The sequence below is a fragment of the Sminthopsis crassicaudata genome, chromosome 1 (genome assembly GCF_048593235.1).
Source record: "Sminthopsis crassicaudata isolate SCR6 chromosome 1, ASM4859323v1, whole genome shotgun sequence".
NCBI lineage: Eukaryota > Metazoa > Chordata > Mammalia > Dasyuromorphia > Dasyuridae > Sminthopsis > Sminthopsis crassicaudata.
The window spans coordinates 195,321,350-195,343,136 of NC_133617.1; the positions used below are offsets into that span (position 1 = coordinate 195,321,350).

The 21,787-nt window shown below is 32.0% G+C and overlaps 1 protein-coding gene across 1 annotated transcript in view; it reads right to left on the bottom strand.

Moving 5' to 3' along the window:
* Positions 1 to 460: 460 nt before the first annotated feature.
* Positions 461 to 21,787, bottom strand: part of GALR1 (galanin receptor 1) — a 34,942-nt gene continuing 13,615 nt past the window's right edge. The window contains exons 2-3 of the mRNA XM_074273561.1: positions 20,381 to 20,446; positions 461 to 7,200 (exon numbers count right to left, since the gene is read on the bottom strand). Coding sequence (XP_074129662.1) covers positions 6,883 to 7,200; positions 20,381 to 20,446 — 384 coding nt within the window. The 3' untranslated portion in view covers positions 461 to 6,882. The remainder of the gene's footprint in view (positions 7,201 to 20,380; positions 20,447 to 21,787) is intronic.

The window sequence follows — 21,787 nt, forward strand, 5'->3', positions numbered from 1 at the left end:
GAGGTAAAGTTTAGGAAGAGAAATGGAATGAGATAATCAATCACAAAATAAAGTCACTTTTTACTTTACAAACTTAACTTGTATTACTTCCATAATTCATAGGCCCAGAACACCAAAAGATTTTGCTTACTAATATAAGGATTAAATGTTTCTCTGATGATGATCAAAGTCCCCCTTTCATCTTTAGTAAGAAACTTTTTTTTTCAGATATATATTTCTTATTCTTCCTCTGAAGCAATCATTTCAAAAGCTGTTGTCAGGGAAATCATTTTGCAAAAAGGTCTATCTAAACTCTCAGGAATTTCATTTGTTCAGAACACCAAAGTAAATTTATTATAAAGGACTTGCCACTGTGTCCAAGCTTGCTCCTACTATCATCATTATCTTCTTGGTTAAGTCTCTTTCTTCAGATCTTCCTAGAATCATCAAGAAAAATCATAAAAAACTAAAAGGGTAGGTGAAATGGGAAAATAATTTTATTTCCTGCTTCCTTAAAGAAACTCATAAAAATTGATGATCTAAAAAGAGACAAAATAATCAGTTCTTTAAAATAGACAAATGAAATTTAATTCTAAAAGAAAAACTACCACCAATTGGCCCAAACTATATAACATAGTACATAAACAAATATCTAACAAATGTATTCTGATAATAATGATCATAAGGTTGACATGTAGTTAGCTTCAGGACCAATATTTAATTGCCAAGCAGCATCCTTGGAAAACTGGGATCAAAAGTTGGCACCATTAGGAAGTGGCCTACTTATAAAGTAGACATGACTGGATAAGTGCAAAGTCCTTTGAATTCTCCCCTAATATTTCTTCTAATTTCAGAAAATCTAGAAAAGGACATTATGATCATTTTAAGTCTAAAATTTTAAGCATAATAAATCAGAAAACAATTAGTATTGTGAACTAAACCTGTGAACCTATCATAATAGACCTAAATAAATACAATGGTTCAGAAGTCAACAGGATGAAATAGAAGACAAACAATGGAAAGAGAGGAGGAGAGTTAGTAGAAGAAAATAATCTGAAATTAACTGTTTTCCTTCCATTTCTCTTCTTCCCACTTTTGCAAGTTTTGATTATATTTTACCTTGACAAATGGCCTACTATAGGCTTTCCTGTAATAGTATAGCAAAGATGTAAACTAATAAAGAAATCAATAATCTTGTCCACTAAATGGATTCTTCTGTTTCATACCTTTGTGGTACAATTGATACAAAATGCAGTGAAAGTAGATGTGATCTTCTTAGGACTAGAATTGGGAAATGTTCCTGATAATTTGAGGAAATGCCCATAATCATCATCCATTACTTCCCTATTATTTATAATCTACTTGTCTACTCCATGGAGAAGAAAAATCTCATGATCCAAAATGTTCCTCTTTCCTTTTCATCTTTAACCATCTTCCATCAGCTTCATCTCCTTATTATTATAGCCTTTCTTCTTTTCTCCTTCCTCACCCATTGATTATAAATGCTATATGTAGAGATTAATCTGTTCACTAAAATTATATATGCAAGATGTTACAATTAAATGAAAAATACAAATATGTTAAGTAGAAAATAACCTTATATTATCATTTATAAGTATTTCAAGTAGGAATTGATTCTTTCTTGTTTTTGTTTTTGTTTTTTTATTTTATTTTATAATTATAACTTTTTTTGACAGTACATATGCATGGGTAATTTTTTACAACATTATCCCTTGCACTTACTTCTGTTCAGATTTTTTTCCCTTCCTCCCCCAACCCCCTCTCCCAGATGGCAGGCAGTCTTATACATGTTAAATATATTATAATATGATTCTTTCTTTATAATTATATGGCCAGTCTATTTTAGTACATGGCACAAGTAAGTGATTAATAAATACTTTTTGGTTGATTGATAGGCCCAGGAACAAATGAGATTTTATAACAGTTTCAAATTTATAATGATTTTTCCTTAGAACAACCCTTTGAGGTAAGGAGCTTATATATTTTTGTTTCCATCAATTTTATAAATGAAGAATTTGAGACTCCGAGAAGAGATATGATGGTCCCTAACTAGTAATTTTCCAAGTCATAATTTGAATATAGATCTTCTGACTCTACTGGATGTAATAGTCTTTCTGCTATGACATACTGCCTCTAATGTAGATATTCTTAATCTGGAATCTAATGATCTCCTTTTAATTTCAAGAGGTTTGGAACCTTGGATAGGAAAAAAGTTATATGTTTACTTTTACTAGCCTCTAACCTATTTTTTTTCTTTTTCTGAGGCTGGGGTTAAGTGACTTGCCCAGGATCACACAGCTAGGAAGTGTTAAGTGTCTGAGATCAAATTTGAACTCAGGTCCTCCTGAATTCAAGGCTGGTGCTCTATCCACTGCACCACCTAGCTGCCCCGATCTTAGTTTTAACATTTCCTTCAATTATCTAAAAAACTTTATTATGAGAAGGATATAAGTTTTACCAGATGCCAAGGGGTCTACAACCCTAGTCTAAAATGCAGTATTTTTTTTATTTTACTATGTTATATGTATATTACATATATGTTCATACACACTTGCTTTTATTTTGTTTTGTTTATTTTTATACTGGAATGAAAGAAGAGCTAGAAGATTCAGCCAATTGGAATGTATAAGAAAGAATCAGTTTTTAGGCATCTGAAAACCCCTTCAAAAATGGTAATATTGCCCATTATGAGTGTGATTAATTTTTACAAAAGATAGCCAAGAAGGTGGAATATATGTTCATATGTGTGTTTGTGCATTTATATGTATGTATGTATATATACACACATATATATTTAATGTTATAGATTTTATATTACAAATTTTTAAGATGGAAGAAATCAACTCATTTTATCTAATTCTTTCAGTGTCAAATAAAATAAAATTCTCTTTTGCACTAATAAATATTTCCTGCGATAGATAATATTGATGAAGAAGTAGAGTGTCACTTTCTAAGATATCCCTAAAATTTATGTTTAAAAAATTTATGAATAAAACATGTGCTCCATGTTTTTCTAAGATGTTATGGGCCAGAACTCTGACTTTGAAGCAAGGATTCTTCCAAGGTGCTAATTTAGTGGAATTGATGAAGACAATGGTTGTTTAGCAGGATGCTTAATAGTTCTCTAGTTCAGTACATGTACTTAGTACTTAATATAGTTCCACAAGATTCACACCTATCATAAGAGAGCATATAAATTCAGACAAACTCAGCCAGATTTACAGAGCCAAAGAAGACAAGCAGGCAAAAGTTTGGAGGCTGGAGCACAAGCCCTTGGACTTAGATTCATTCACTTCATCTCGCACTGCTTTGGTGGCAGGCTCTCCTCCTTCGCTTCTCCACTAAAACCAAAACTCCGAAAGGCCTCCAGAAAACTAGCCAAGCCCCAAGTGAAGAAGATAGAATTTTGAAGGAGACAATAAAGGATTTGGACTTTAAACCCTGGCTACTCTCGTGATAATTATTGAACTGAAAAGAAGGCTGCCCCAGGAACCTCCAGGAAATCAAAACAGAGAACATTACACTAAGGGGGTTAAAAATTACACAACCTCACCATCTTTTACACAAAAAATAACCCAACCCAAAAAGGAGATGAACTTGATATAATTAACACTGCTCCCTTCTTGTTTGTTACTTTTGAAGGAATTCCACAAATATGATTTTCTACAATATTATAGTATAAAGCTGCCAAGTTTTTTTTTTCAATTGACTGTTCCATGACCCCTGACTCATGTAATTTGAAAATGCATTTTCCTCTTTCATATAATATAAACAGGTACATGTGAGAGAGCAAGACTTGCCTCTGGCTAAAAGATGAAAAATTAATGTTAGTGTATATTTGTAATGAAAAACAATTAGTGCAAAAAGAGATAAATTTGAACACTAAAACAAAATAGAAAATAAATGTAAGCAAGCTACAACACAACTTGCAATGTGTAGAATGCAGCTAATCCAAGAAAACAGTAGATATATTAAGTAAATTATCTGAAAAAAAAACCTCAAGCTCTTCACTCTGCTTTGGTTCTAGAAGCTAGTCAGAAGGAGAAAAAAATGACAATTCTATGATATCTCTTGCATATCTGATTATGGGGAAGTCCTTCCTATTAGACCATTATATTCCTTAGTGGACAGCTGTAAAAGTTTGTTTTCATACATGAAATTGCATCTTGGGGTTATTTTAAATGCTTCAGATTCTATATTCCTCAATGAAAGTAAAAACAAACACTGAAGAGCAGCTGCCTTGGAACACAGAGGAGACCCACTTGAAGAGGAAAGCATCCATCCTCTTTGAAGTAAGATTGTAAACATACTTCTCAGGCAACCAGACATTAAAGGCAAATATTATATTTCTTCTTCAGATCTGCTGAAAGATAAAGAATGTATTTGGGACTTGGGGTTGATTTAATGCCTGAAGAACAAGAGCCTCAACATTTATCAGACTAATTCTAGTTTGGAAATTAATCAGAAAATGTTAGGGAAAGATTAAGGAAACATTCCTAGAAGAAAGAAAAGGATGTTCCTTTAATCTACAAGCCTCCTCTTTCTCTCTATTAATCATTAATATCTATATCTAAAAGAACAAATTACAATTATCTCTAAAGAGGAATAATTCTGTTATATACATGAGATACAATAAAATATTCACAAGAGAAACTATCACAACATAGTAGATATGTGAATATTTTCTTTATAACATGAGATTAATTGAATTTGAGTTTAACTATAAAGCAGATAATCAAGGGCTCAGAGTTTTATAATTGTCATTTGTGACTTTTTGTATTAAAATATTACATTTACACTATAGTTCTTCCCACAGCAAAAGTAGCTAGGCAGAATTACGAAAGTAGAAAGGGAAGAGAGAAATAAAACTAATAATCAGTATATTCTTGGTGATCAGCATCTCCAAGATTAACAATCATATGTTCTCTCTCTCTCTCTCTCTCTCTCTCTCTCTCTCTCTCTCTCTCTCTCTCTCTCTCTCTCTCTCTCTCTCTCTCTCTCTCTCTCTCTCTCTCTCTCTCCATTTGGCAGTAAGGTAAGAATGCTCTATTGCAGCTTGACAAAAGAAGAGAATGGTTAAGGGTCCCACATGACTAGCAAAGTCTGGATATCTACCCAGAAGCCACTCTATATAGCTCACAAATAAATGCATAAGATAAAACTGCTTTGACATTTTGAAAGGAGATTTTTAAGCCCTGGAAAGTATTTTCAAGTATTACTTTCAGAATAACAATTTTTGTTGGGGTTTTTTATGGCATGCCTAATAAAATACACAAAATTATTGTGCAAAAGACTCATCATGGATTCTCACAGTCTGGGAATAATTTTAGATCTTTTCACACTATTTTTCTATTGTAAATATTAAAATTTAAATTGCCATGGAAATTATATTCCAAACACTAATATCTATGCTTTTATACCAGCTGAAACTTATTAAAAAAGAGAACATTTGGAGGAATGATCATGATGAAATGCTAATACATTTCTGTTTGGATTTGAACGGACAGGACAAAGATTCATTCACTCCAAAGACTAATACTTCTCCTAACTAATACAACCTGAGCCAGATTTTTAGTGAGCCTTAAAAGGCAGTTAACTCCTCTAAAAACAAACATTATTACACAGGACTATACTTCACCTTGTTGTTGGTAACATAGATATATCTTCACACAAATCTTGTCAGACATAAGAGGGGTCACAGAACTGTAAAAAATTTACAGACATAAGCAAAATACCCTTACCAACCTATGAATTTCCAATTTAGCAGTCCAGATTCACATATACTTTATTTCTATTAACAACAGAGAAAACATGATTTGTGATCTTACATTGAGTTTTTGTCTATTCTGCTTCACTGTTTTTCTTGATCAAAATCACAAAATATGAAGCACTGATTAATTTAAAGTGCCTACTGCTGCCATATCCTTTAAATATTCAAAAGCTAAAACTTAACATTTTACTTGACTTGTTGAAATCATATTAATTTTTTGCATCACCACAGAATAAGGGGAAGAAGTCTTAGTGAATAGTGCAGATGCTTCTGCACTCATGTAAACTGTATACTGTATAAATCTGACCACTGGAGATTAAGTTAAAACTTCTTAGTCTCACTTGTGAAAGTGTTGTTTGCTTTTAAAAGTCATGACAATCATCAATTCAAATCAAAGTTTGATCGCATATCTGAGATCAAAAATGTTCATAGAATGTAGGGTTTAAACATTCTCTTGTCTACCACCACCTCCATTTTATATTTGAAGAGACTTGAGGCCATTAGAGATGAAATGGCTTGTGCCCATCATAAAGCTAGTAAATCGCTGTAATATGATCTTAGATCCTCTTTCTCCAAATCCTGTGTGCTTTTCACCTCTATGAAATGTCTTGATTGCATACTCTCTAAATGGTAAGTACTTCTCTTGATGTCAAAAAATGTGCACATTTATTTCTGAGACATAGTTTTTTTCTCAAATCACATCACAAACAACTCTTGTTATGACAGTGGACTGTTGAATTGGTTGACAAAAAATTGAAACAATCCATGGGAGTGTTATTTAATTGGGTTATATAGAACTACAGAAAAAAAAAATAGATAGATAGATAGATAGATAGATAGATAGATAGATAGATTTCTTTTCTCATTTCCATGGGATGTCTTCTTAGAAGAGAAAGTTGTTTGCCTTAACTTGAATCTTCCAAAAACTTTCCTAAATGGACTAAGAAACTTTATGAATGCAAATTATTAGACAAAGAATTTCAGTAACGAAGCCAATTTTTACATGAAAATTCAGTTGCAGACTTCTCTGGAAGATGATTGTGCTTTGTTTTCTGTAATTCTGGTCCATTTGCATGAAGCTCAACACTACCTCAATATATCATTTATCTGACTCACACATGGGTACAGTTGGTTGATGGTGGGGTGTCTATCCGACTTTTGTTTTCTTTAGCATCTTTCTGAGGTGATTCACTGCCAATCCGACACTTAAAAACTTGCTTGTAAGCCTTCCTGAAATTTTCAGAGAGAAATGCATATATTATAGGATTAACAGAAGAATTGCTGTAAGCCAGACAGTGTGCTGTTATTCTGAATAAGAAGGAGGCTGTAGTCAATGGAAAAACTCCGAACTCAACCCAGAGGTGAATCACATGATGTGGCAACCAGGATATGCCAAATACGACTACTACCACGAGGACTGTCTGTGCTGTCTAGGACAAGAAAGGAAAAAATATGTCAATGGCATCAATGAGAAAATACTCATTTAAACTATTAACTTTTAGGTTTTTGAGATACCAATAAAATAGAGAAGACATGAAATACTGTGTTGGCTCAATTGTCATCTTTCCTATTGTCTTTATTCGCTGTTTTCTTGAGATTTACTATGCTTTCCAAATAGTATGTATTTACTATGCTTCCCAATAATCATGTATATGGGATTTTAACAAATAGCATATCTAGATTGTAACAACTCAGAATTGTAAGAATGTCAGAATTGAGTGAAATCTCAGAAAGCTTCTAGTCCAACCTATACGAAAACCAGAACTCCCACCTCAATATTCCTGACAAGTGGTCATCTAGACTTTGTTTGAAGACCTTCAGTAATGAAGAGTCCAGTGTCTCCAAAGATAGAGCATTGCACTTTGGGATGACTTTAAATGTCAAATTTTCTTTTTTTTTACCTTGGTTGCATTATTTGCTTCTGTATCCCCAGCATATAGTATCATACCTGAGATACAGTGGATACTTAATAAATGTTTGTTGATTAACAAGCTTAACTTTCTTTCCATATAATTTCTATCTATTGCTTCAAGTTTCCCCCCCTCAGACCAATGTGAGAATAAAATACATAATCCTTCTTATAGCTTTCCCTATATCTAAAGACAGATATTATGTCTCTACTAAATACTCCTTTCTGCAGGCCAATTATTCATATGTACTTCAATCAATTCTCATATGATCTGATCTCAGGATCCTTCAGTCATAGTTGCTCTCCTCTAGATGAGCAAAGCTCAAACAAAACATGAGATATACAAATGTGGACTTTTCCACTCCAAATGTTCATATGGACTTTTGTGCCTGATCTGTGCTAAAGCTTTCTGAGTTCATATTGTTCTGATCATCCACGATCAGACACACTATACTTTGACAATTTATACGGTGATATATAATGATGTTGTTTTGATGAAGGACAACAACCAACAATCAACTTTATCAATGCCCTTCATAAAATGTGTCATTAAGGACTGAACACAATTCTTCAGATGTGGTCTGACTGAGCCATTAATACCATGAAACTATCACCTCCATGATTTAGAATACTGTGCCTCAAAACAGTCTAAGACAACATGGCCTTTTATTTTCTAGATAAACTACTTTCTAACCATGCATCCATACTGCATTCGCAAAATCTATTTTATTTATTTTTTCAACTAAAGTATCTTTGCAAGCATGGTAAAGATTTGATGTTAAATTTTGCCTACCTGAATAAGGAACTGAATTTATCTTGTCTGTTCCTCATACTTTGTTGATTTTAATTTAGATATCTGATGACATGGATCCTATTGCTCATCTTTTTCTTGGATTTTATCTCTATGAATTTTGGATGTCTCTGTTGCCAATCTTCTTACACTATGACTTTGAATATTTGACATTTTCCAAACATATACTGCAAATTTTCACCTCATCTAATAAATATATACTAAGCACGTAGAACTTGAAAGATAGTGACGGTGCAAGGATTTAAAACATAATCCAGTTTTTGTCCTCCAAATCCTTACATTTTCATAGGACTAAACAGATCCCAAAAACCAGGAGATCTTTGCCCCTTTATTTCCTTTAGCACAGCTGGCTCAAAACCTATGGAAACTACTTTTCTGCTTACATATTTTGGATTAAATGGGAATCACCAATAATGTTCCTTTTTATAACACAAAGTACAACTAGATCTCACCCAATGATGATAATGATAATGATGATGATGATGATGATGATGACAACTAGTATTTTATATGTTGCTTTAAGGTTTGAAATGAATCATAAATATTATATAATTTTGTCATTACTATTATTCCCATTTGACAATCAAAGAAACTGAAGCAAAAGTTAATGACCAGCTCAGGACCATATGTATAAATATCTGAGTCAGAATTTGAACTCAAATCTTTTAACCCCAGGTCCAGTTGCTTTCTCCATTGTAACACGTAGCTTCTCACAATGTCACTTATTTCTAATGTCCTCCAGTCTTACCACCTGCTCTGCTTCTGGGCCGATAGATCCTCTGATATTATCTTATGACCTACTGGTATAACCTAAGAACTTGGTAGTCCTTACCATCAGTCCCTGCTACTTTACCTTTAGTATTTTTAGATCTTTCTATCTTTCCTGCAGCCAAATATTACTCTATTTGTTGTCTCCCTCAATTAAGATATGAGTTCTTTGAGTGCAGGGACTATCTCACTTTTTCTACTTGCATACCCAGTGATTATTATATTAATTGGCAAATAGCAAGCACTTATTATTGGTAGCTACTGGCATAGTAAAACACTGGATTTAAGAGTCAGGAAGACCTGAGTTCAAAACCTGACTCAGATTCTTATTAGTTGTGTGATTCTGGGCAAATGTGTTTCCTAATGTATAAAATGAGTATAATAAGAGCAAAGAGTTGTTGTGAGGATCAGTTGAAATAATATAGATTAATATTCTTTGCAAACTTTAAAGCACTCTAAAAAGCTATTTTTAAAAAAAATTATTGATAAATGTTTTTATTTATTCATCTATAATATGGTAAGTGAAGTGGTAGTGGGAAAAAAGCATGGATCCAGGGGAAAATGCTTTTTTCCCCCTTTCTTCCCTTGATTCTGTTGGAAATTTTAATTTTGCCTATCTTTGGGCACGTATCTCTTTCAAAATTTCTAACTGAATTTATTTTATCTCAGTTACTGAATGATAAGGTTTTTTTGTAAGCATAATATCTTATTTTTTGCATTCTCAATAGCATTACAGTACCTTGCAGAGAGTATTCAATAACTCTTTGTCTAATTAAACCAAGCAAAAATAAAATAATCTAAATTTCAAAGTCATTGATACAGGTTTTCCTGTCTTTGCCATTATTATCAGAGTAACTATTGCAAGTAAATTTCTATACAGTGTTTAAGGAAGTAGAATTGGAATCCAGAATTAGGAGACTTAGGACTGGGATAAGAATGAAGTATAGATTAATATTTGGAATCAAGGATTTTGTTTTGCCAAATTTACAGAATGAAGACTAGAGACATATACAGTGAAAAAAAAACAAACAAATGTGACTCATTAAAGACAAAAAGACCTTAAATTAATAGCAAGCTTACTCTCTTATAGTCTTCCAATTATGAAAGGAGCCAATGATTTCTGTCACTTTGCTCATATCATTATTATGTATAATACAAAGATCTACACCAAATGCAGCTTCTAACTGTTACTTCAAATCCTATTTGGTGAGTAAAATTGTAAGACATTTAAACTTGATGATTTATAAATACTCAATACTTCAATGCACAATTACTGCATTGCATTCTATCTTCCATATGGATAATAGTTGGGGAACTAGCAGGGAACTAGTAGGTTGAAATAAGGTTCAGCAGAAAGTGGACACAAGGCACTATAGAACATATTTAATATGTCCTACATAATAGCTAATATTTATATTGTACTTATCATGTGCCAGGCACTGTGCTCAGTAGTTAACAAATATTATTTCATTTGATCCTCACAACAACCCTGCCCAGAGTCACAGAACTAGTAAGTATCTAAGGCTTGATTTTAACTTAGATCTTCTGATTTCAGAAAATCAGAACTCTATTCTCTGTACCACTAGATGCTATGGCAGGTGATTGTTCACTTTCCTATCTTTCAGTTTATTTATAATGGGATAGAAAAAAATTAGAAGCCTAAAGGTCCAAAAGTTGTTGACATAACAGATTATTACAACTAGTACATTCTGACCCACTGGCATCTAAGACATAGTCAACCAACCCAGAGATTGAATTCTATGAAATTTCTGCAATATGGCTACCCCACAATAGCTAGCAAATGTAGTCATTAGTTTCATAAGAACAGAGAATTAAAGTTTATAGAAAAGAGAACCCTGATCATTTAGTGAAGGAAACCAAGGCCCAAAGTGGTAAAGTAATTTCATCAAAATCAGACAGGTAATAAGTAGCAGAATTACTATGTAAATTCAGGTTCTCAAATTAAGAAATTTTTACACTTTGCCACTGTGATAGTTGAAAAATTGGCTCTTTTAATTACATATATAGAAAATAGATCATTATTCAGATAGACATAGAGATGTAAAATATACATGTAAAATAATTGCATTGATAAAAGATTTCTTTCTACATATATAGAAAGAATTATTTTACATGCTTACAATGGATTTAGCCAAATTAATAGATATAGATGTATACACATGCATCTACATATCAGATGTGTATTTGATACATATCTATAGACATATATCAAATCTTTCCAAATCAATAAGGAATTATATCTTTCCAATATGTCAATGAACATCTCTTTACAAAAATAAAAGTTTCCCTCTACATATTCAATCCTGTTTTAAGGGATCTTTTAAATTTTATTTCTATATAGATCTTTCAAAGAATTAAACTCATCCGTTTACTGGCAATTAGACAATCAGCAAGATCCAATTATAGCCACAAATATTTCCAAAGAGAAAAGAACATAGTCTTAGAGAGAACAGAGGTTTCTGGGTTGGTTTGACAGTGGCAAGACCCATTAACAGGTAGACCCTCTCCATTTACCATCCCTTTACCCCTCCCTCTTTGCCTAGGCTGCCAGATCCAATCATTGTTGCCAGTTAGGAAGAATTAAATACCTGCTCATCCTACTTGGATGAAATGACAGTAAACACTCTAATCCTTCTAGTAAAATGGAGGACCACCATGCCCTATCAATTGCCTCAGCAAAAATAAATAAATAAGATTATTTAAAAAAAAAAAAAAAAAGAACTCCTGAGACCTTGCATCTGGATATTGCACCATTATGATTTCTTGTCCTTTCTGCCCTTCTTGTGTTTGATTTTTTTATATATTGTCTCCCACAACTATTGCTCTCCTTGAGAGCAGGGACTATCTTTTTCTATTTATATCCTCAGTGATTACTAAATAGTAAGTACTTAATAAACATTTTTCATTCATTCACTTATTCAATAAAAATAATCTTTTAACTTTTAATCTTTATTAATTTTACATTTTTTAAAATTCCACCTGAGACTTCAGAACCATGGACCTATGCCTGTCAGTTACTGTCACTCTGGAGTATGACTAGTCTCTGATTTATTACTAATGATTTATCTTATCCAAAAAAAAAACCTTGCCCCCAAGAGCCCTTTTTGAGATCACCATCATTTTATCTGTGACACCTTACCAAAGTCATATAAAACCTGAATATTCTGTTAAATACTAATAGCTAGAGATACCTAGAGGTTGAAAAATGACTCATTTGTTTATTGCCTGTTCTGCTCCTCTGAAGCTTCCAGACACGACATTTTTCTGACTGGATTATGAGTCAGATTCATCTATCCAGCTCCTTTGTCTTCTCAGTAGTTTTTTTCCTACAGACTATGTGAAATTGCCCTGGGATAAACTTGAGCTGTATCAAATTCAACTTTAACAAAATTAATATATGTTAACATACTGATATAGATTCTTGGAAAACACTAAGTACTAAAATCTTCTGTTATTATCTGCCAAACTTTGCTTCCAGGGATCAAGAATCTGATGATGCAAAGGAAGAATGTAGGAAATTTGGCAAATATGGGAAAGCTAACAGTCAAAGGTATTTTTATGGTTTCTGACTCAGTTGACTGTCAGAAAAAAAAATCAGTAGCAAGGTCACCTCATACCACTGAATGATTGTCACTGACAAATAGATACATCTTGCTTCCAAAGATATATTATAAAAAAGTAAAAAATTTCTAATAGATAAAAATGCAATAATAGAAATGATTATTTTCTTCCAAGGTCCATGGAATAGATAACTTAAATACATATTTCTTTTAGTTTTTCAATGTTTCTTGGCTGTCAGAATCAGGAAGGGAAAAAAAGGCATTTACAATCCCACAAAGGTTCAAGAGACTTCTTCAAACACTGAATTGATAACCTAGTCACTGTAATGTGGTTTTTTTTTCAATTCATAAGCAAGTGCACGCTTGGTACAATATTTATTCAGCATCTACTACAATTTTCTCCTAGAAAATATTAATTATTATTACAAATCTAAGAAATAAGTTGAGGTTTACACAAACACCACAACACATAAACTATTCAAAAGATACTTCATTTAATCTTAATGATACCCTCTAATTCTGAACTGTTTCCCAAAGAAATTGATGGGAAATTTTACTTACTATCTTCCTATGATTTTTTCTCCTTTGACATATCAGCTCACCTCTGCTAGAAAAGGAGTTTGTTTTCTTTGATGCTTTTTTCTTACAGATTTTTCCTAATATCAGAGCCATAGCTATACCTGTTATGTTTGCTCCTCACTTACACTATTTTTTTCCATAAAGGGTATTAGAGAAAATCATTTGATGGAGGAAAATATTGATATGGGAACTGCATTAAATCTCTACATGGATTCTTATTAAACTTGGTACTGAATTCTTCCTAACCTTGTCTCTTTCCTCCCTTTCATTTTTCTACCAGAAATGTCTGGTACATTAAATTCTATTACTTTTCTTCTTTGGAGATGAACTTTATTCAAGTTATCTGAAAAATATAATTCTTCAAAGAATGTTGCCAGCAAAATATCTGCCTCAAAAGATAAAAAGATCTTTAAATATTTTTCTTATGGATGGAAATGATGAATAGGGTTTTTTTTTTGTTTTGGAATTTTGTAACTAAACCACATGATTTATCAAATACTTTAGACCCAAAGAATCAATGATTGTGTTAGTATCCAAAACTTGGAAGGACCTTAAGAAGTCATCTTGTCTATCTATAGTTCAACTTTCTTGCTTCAACAGAAACTTATTCCTAACCTTTTTTCATTGTAATAACTTGAAATTGGCATATAGCCTTTGCACAAACATAACATGCTTGCTCTTTCTTCTGTTCCCACCTCATTATGTATATATCTATGAAAAAGTTTTTATTTTTCTTTATATATCCTACTATGTTCCCCAGAAGATGGAAAATTGGGCTTATTCTGAGAAACAGGATAATTGACATTTTGATAACCTCTTGCATAGTCAAATAAAAGGAAATAAGTTCATTCATTATTCAGTCTGTTTAAACTATGCTCTTTCAAGGCAGATGGGAGAGAAAGAAGAGGAAGGAAAGATTAAGTTAAAAATAGCTAGGACTTACATACCTGAAGTTCCTGAATCCAAAGGTAAAGATCATAAGCTTACTTCATAATCATGAATTTACAAAAGTCTTGAGCTCCTTTTTCAGAATAAAAACCACACAGATTCCACAGATATTTTACCTATCCAAGTACAATTCAAGATCACAATATCAAAGAATCAGAGCTACAAAGGAACTCCAAGCCACCTACTCCAAAAGCATTATTTTAATGTGAAAAAAACTTAGTACTACAGAGACTAAGTGATTTGTTCAAAGTTACACAGATAATAATTATCAGAGGCAGCATTTGAATTCATATTTTTTGACTGCAGCCTAAATTGGGACAGTTTCTTTCTCTAGGGCAAGCCCTAATGGTGGTGAAGTGGAAGTATATGTTTTCTGACATGATTTTTGCATGATTGAGTATGTTTCAATAATATTTTCTATATTGATAATAAATCCTGCCCTTTTATGATACATGTGACTGTGTTTTTTTCTTTAAATATTGGACCTGACTGTTAGGATAGTTAAATATAAGTACAGGCAGCAGCCAATAAGCACTTATTAAGTGCCTAATATGATCAGCTATAAGTATATTTTCAAGCATACTGCAACATCATGTATCTTACATATTACACTTGAAAGCTTCTTCATTTGAAGTCAATAGAAGTATAAATATGATATTAGCTGAAAAAATTCAAAGAAAGTTAGGCATAGCAACTTAATTTTTTTTAATTATTGGTGAGCTTAAAAGAATGTTGTCAATGGAATTACAGGAAAGGAAATGTGATTGCAATAGATTGAAGAATGAAAAGCTGGTGAGAGAGGAGACAAAAAGAATAGACTCCTCTTTCTGGAAACAACAATAAACAGCTAGTTTTTTATATAACAACTGAACAACATTTGTAGAACATCTTAAGTTTTGCAAAGAGTTTTACAAATATTGTTTCATTTGATCCTCATCACAATACTGGAAGATAGGTATTATTATAATCCCCATTTGACAAAAAGTGGCAAACAGAGATTAAGTGACTTGCCTGCAGTCTTACAGCTAGTTAAGTGTATAGGTCTGGATTTGAATTTAAATTTTCTTGACTCCAAGTGCAGTACTCTCTTCACTGTACTACCTAGCTGACATTATGAAATGCAAGATAATAATAAGGGGATGTCAAGGCCAAGGGGAAGGCCATTTCTTGATTCTGTGCTGATAGGTGCCTCCCATTTCTCTTCATTTCCACTTTACAAAACATCTAGATTCTTTCAAATCAAAGCTTGGTTATTACCTTCTATTTAAGACCTCACAATCCTTTCAGTTTTTGGAATTGTCTCTTTTGAAATAAGTTTGTATATGCTTTACATTTACTTATTTTACCCATGCATATATTGCATGCCACAGAAAGAATACAAATTCTTCAAAAGCAGTACAAGGTTTTTTTTGTTTTGTTTTGTTTTTCTTTTCATTCCTGGTACCTACTACAGTTTCTTACAGATAGTAAATGTTCAATCAGGTCTCTTTAACTTAATTTGAAATGTGTCAAATAAGAAGATGTGAAATTCCACCTCTGTCTGGTAGCTACTAGAATTCTTCTTACATTCCTTCGCTCTACTCCTTCACTCATTGTATCTATAGATCTTGCTACTGCCAAGGGCTGTCCACCTCCTTAATTCTATCTCTATTTTCTATGTCATACAAATGCTAGGCTAGGGACTAGTTGTAGATAAAAGGGGAAGTCAAAAGAATAAACATTTATGTAGCACCCACTACATACCAAGCACGGAACTAATTGCTTTACACGTATCATCTCATTTAATCATCACAACACACCCCCAATCCAATTTCTTAAACTGAATAGCCAGAACACTCACTGACATTAGTACTTCCTTTAAAATATAAACTGGACTTGTGTAACCAAAGCCTCTGATTTATATGCTAATTGGGTCACATATAAATTATATTGTCTAAGTGCTGTCTAGCCTTGCCATTGAAAAACAATTCAATTATTTAAACAAGTATTTTCAAAATCTCTCAACTCTTCATGTTTTTCAGTTCTTATGATACAATAACAATCCATTTCATATACTACATTTTGGCCAGGCCTTCCCCATTAAATGGACATCTATATTTTTTCCGGTTCTTTGCTAACACAAAATATTTGACTACAAATATGCGTGTGCATGATGCCTTTTCCTAGATTTTTATTCTCTTAGAAATATATATATATATAAAGTATTGCTGAATTAAATACAATACTATTCAGTGGCATTTAGGTTACAATTCCAAATTGTTTTCCACATTAGTTGGACTAATAATTTCTCTTTCTTTTTAAAAATTGCATTGATGTGTTTTATTTTCATATTCAATTTTTTATTGATTTTTTTCATATTTATTTTTACATTTAGATTATAGATCATGTCTGCCTCAACTCTATATGGAGATCTTTTGGAACAAAATAAAACTATTAAGTATAAACATATAGTGACTCCATTTGGAAGAACACACAACATCTCACATCTATAATACCCTTAATCTCCCTTCTTTAGTTGTTGTTTTTTTTTAATAAAAGAAATCCTATCTCTCACCCCACTGACAAAGGAGAAAATATTTTTTTGCAAGACAACTGAGATAAGTGACTTACACAGAGTCATACATCTAGTAAGTGCTAAGTATCTGAAGCTATATTTGAACTCAGGTCCTTCTGACTCCAGATCTGGTGTCCCATCCATTACTGCAACTAGTTGTCCCAAAACAAATCTTTTGCAACATATATAGTCAAGCAAATCTCTCACATCTCTGTCAGGAAGTGGATTGTATGTGCTATCATCAGTCTTTTGGAATCATAAATAGTCATTGTATTGATCACAGTTCTTACAACTGTCACAGCTGTTTTACTTTACAGTGGTATTGTCCTCTCCATTTCATTCTATTATCCACTCAGCTGTCAAAAAGTACAAGCTTGACAATACTATGCCTTTAATAAATTCCAATGGCTCCCTCTCATTTCCAGCATGAAACATAAAATTCTCTGCTGTTCAAAGTCCTTATTAACAGGACTTCCTTCTATATTTCCAGAATTCTTATAATTCCTTTATTCCCTGTACTCTATGATCCAGAACACTAACCTCCTTGTTGATCCTTAAACAAGACATTAGTTCTCAGTTCCAAGTATTTCCATAGACTGTTCTCTATATTTGGAAATCTGTCGTTCCTCACTTCTTCCTCTCATTCCATCAGATACCAGCTAAAATCTTACCTCATACAAGAAATCTTTTCAGATTCCTCTTAATATTTTTCCTTCCTTGTGTTATTTCCTTTGTTTTATATTTGGTTCATTTGTAAATAATTTTGAATGCTTTCTAACCCATTAAACTATGAGTTGTCTTTCTTGTATCTCCATCATAATGTCTGGTAAATAGGAGACAATGAATGCTTGTTGATTGGCCTACTGAATGTTGTAAGTTGTTGCTCTAAATGCAATTTCTGACAAACCATTTTTTTAGCTCTCTCAGATTTTACCAAACATATATGCCTTGCTATACAAGTTGGTTTATTTAGGTTTATCAACAACTACAATATCATATTTGATTCTCTTTCATTGAGAAAGAGGGCTCATTGAGAGCTCTGGATGTTATTATATTATTTACTGCCCACTATTTTAATCTATATTTTCCAGTTCAAAGATCCTTTTTGACAGAGGAAACAGAAATAAAATTAGAGGTAAATAGTTCTCTTTTCTCTTAAGTGAGAATTATTAAGTAACATCTTCTTTATCTTCCCAAAACTAAAAAGGGATGAAAGGCAATGACCTTTATTTTTTCAAAGTGATTTTATAATAGTTTATGTTTTTTTAAAAAATGATTATGTATTATTGCTCATTATGAGTCATCATAGGAGGGGGGTGATCAAAAAAAATGTTAGGCTGCATTAACAGAAAATACAAAGTTCCAAATAAAAGATTTAATAGGCCCACTACATTGTGAACTAACCAAACTATGCATGGACTATTACATTCAATGCTATTAACTACATTTTAAGAGGCATGTCCTCTCTCACACATAAAAAATGACAAATCCAGGTCTGCATTATGTCTCAGAAAGAATCCTTGTAAAGCCAAAGAATATTTAAATTATCTACCCATCTGGAAGCAAATTTCTACTTAATTTTAAGGAAGAAATTTCTAAAGATTAAAGTTGTTTAAAAATATAATGTGATGATAAAAATGCAAAAGATAGAAATAATCAATACTGAAGGGACAATAGAGAGGCAAAAATATTAAGAACTTGTTGTTTGACTTATGAATTCATCCAACCATTTTGGAAAATCATTAAGCATTATCCTAAGTGAGTAAAACCCAGAATCTCCAGTATTGAACATATACTCCTAGAAGGGCAAAGATACAAAAGAGGAAAAAAAGATCCATTATGCACCCAAAAAATTGTAACTTTTCTTCATAGTTAAAAATGTAAACAAAATATGTGATTGTGTATTTGTGGAATAGCTAAACAAGATATAGTACTTGTGTACTATTGATGTGTCATAGAAAATGTTAAATGTAAAGGAAAAAAGGAAGGAATATGAAGATGTGCACTGATACAAAATGGAATAAGAATAATAAGGAAAATGACACTGAATAGACTAAAATGAATAGAAAGAAAAACAGAAACTGAAACATATATATGTAGCTATGACTAATCTTGATCTTGAAGAAGAAATACTAAAATGTACTTTCCTCTCATTTGTAAAGAGATGGGAATTATTAATGAGGAATAGTAGATATAGATAGATATATATATGTATATATTATCTACCCTGATTATTTTGTTAATTTTGCTGGGATGCATTTTTTTAATTCTTTGTTATAAAAGGCAGTCTTCAAGATGGAAGAAGGGTCAGTTACATATTGAGAACTAACTAGAAGGAAAATACAAAATATATAAACATTATTTTAATAGAATGGGACATAATTGATGTAATGAGTTCATCATCATTTATCATATTGAAGCAGAGGTTTAATCCATTTGAAATACTGTGTGATATCAAGACTTTCTACATTAATTGTAAAGCTGAAATATTTATAATTTCTAGGAATTCTGACAACCCTGAGATGCTCTGATTTTATGAATTGTTCTTTCAAGTAAGTAGTTTGTTTGGAAATATAATTTTGTGTAGCATAATTCTTTCCCTTCAAATAATGAAATATTTTATGTAAAATATTCAGTTTGAAAAAATAGAATGGAAAAAATTTAAGAAAGTATAACTACTCTTAACAGATAGAATAATTAGGCATATCTCTCCATCACCATGGTTATACTGCCTGAAATCTTGATAATTCTGTGCCAAACAGAAATCAGATAAATACTCTCAAAGCAAGAGTCAAGATGATTTAGTTTCAGAGAATTCAGTGTTTCTTGAAAATATAAAAACTTGCAAAATAAATAGAAACTGGACAGCTGTATATTATGTCATTAATCAAAGGAGACTTGTTTAGACTAGAATTCATTTCATAGAAAACACAATAGCAAAGAGATAATTTCCCTTGGAACTTTTTGTAATCCCTTCCATATTCTCATTTCTGACCATGCACAAACATGAGATGACAAAGATAAAGGAATAGCCTGAAATGTTTTTTTCCAGAAGGGTAAGGGCATCACAGTTCTGACATCCAAAGGAAGAAAGCAATGGTTTTCTGGAACAGTTTGGAAAAGTACCATGGGGATAGTGTAGAAGGTAAGGAATTTTTCAAGTTTGTTTTTCTAATATTCTGTCTCTAATCATCCTCCCCACTTCTCCTTTTAAAGATGAATATCCCTTAAAAATACATTTATGTTCCCCAGAATTAATTCTATGATATATACATTTATTTACATTTGTCTTCCCTTTTTATTAACTCACCGCCCCAATAATTAATGGAAATTTTCGAAAGTTTATGTTAGAATGCCAAATGCTTGGAATTCTAACAAAGAATAATTGTATCCTAAAAGTTGAGATCAAAATAAAAAAGGATGCTTAGGGATAAAACCTTGTAAATATGTGAAACTTCACCTTTTTCTTTGATGCTTCTGACTTCTTTGACATATTTTTCAGCTTTTTATGTAAATGGTTAAGCACCTGAAAAGAAAGCATAAAATAATTGTTATTGCTTCAGTGAAGCTTTTAACATCTTATTGTTTATAATTCAAAGATAATCACTAAAACTTTGAAGCTAAAATATTAAGAATATCAAAGTAATCAATGAAAATAAAATATGAATTAAGGTGACCTAGTAATACCAGATCTCAAACTGCATTACAACTTAGTAATCATAAAAACAACCTGTTTTTGGCTAAGAAATAAGAGTAGTGGATCAGTGGAATAGATTAGGTACAATAAGTTATATAGCAAATGACCACAGTAATTTAGGTTTAATAAAACCCAAACCTTAGGAACAAGAACTCACTATCTGACCAAAAAACTCCTGGGAAAACTGGAAAACCCAATGGCAGAAACTAGATGTAGCCCAACATCTCACTCCACATACCATATACATACAGAGTGATACCAGGAGCAAATTAAGGAAGCACAGAATAATTTACCTGTTAGATCTATGGATAAGGGCAGAATTTCATTCAAAGAAGAGATAAAACATTGCATATAGAAAATGGAATATACATATATATATACATATATATATATATTTTTAAAAGTTTTGCATATACAAAATCAACACAAGATTAGAAGAAAAGCAGAAAACTGGAAGAAAAAAATCATAGCAAGTATCTCTGATAAAGGTCTCATTTCTCAAGTAGATAAAAAACTAAGTCAGATTTATAAGGATATAAATCATTCCCCAAATGACAAATAGTTAAAGGATGTGAATAGGCAGTTTTAAGATGAAAAAATCAAAGCTATAGTCACATGAAAAAAATGTTATAATTACAAATTATTAGAGAAATGCAAATTAAAACAACTCAGTTTCCACCTCACATCTATCAAGTAAGATAAGACAGAAAAATAAAATGATATATGCTGCTAAGAATGTCAGATAATTGAGACATCAATCCACTGTTGGTAGAGTTGTAGATTTATCCAGATATGTTCTGGAGAACAATTTGGAACTATGTCCAAAGAGCTGTAAAACTGTGAATACCCTTTGAGCCAGTAATACCACTACTAGATCTGTATTCCAAAGATTTTTTAAGAGAAAATAAAACTATCTGTATAAAAATATTTATGATGGAGTGGTTTGGGGTTTTTTTTGTTTGTTTGTGGTGGCAAAGAATTGGAAATTGAGGAGACATGCATCAATGACAAAATGGCTGAACAAGTTTGATGTATGATTTTAAAAGAATAATACTATAAGAAATGATGCTATCCATCTACATAGAACAAATTGATGGTGTCTGAATGCAAACTAAAGCATACTCTTTTCTTTCCTTCCTTCCTTCTTTCCTTTTTTCCTGCTTTCTTTTC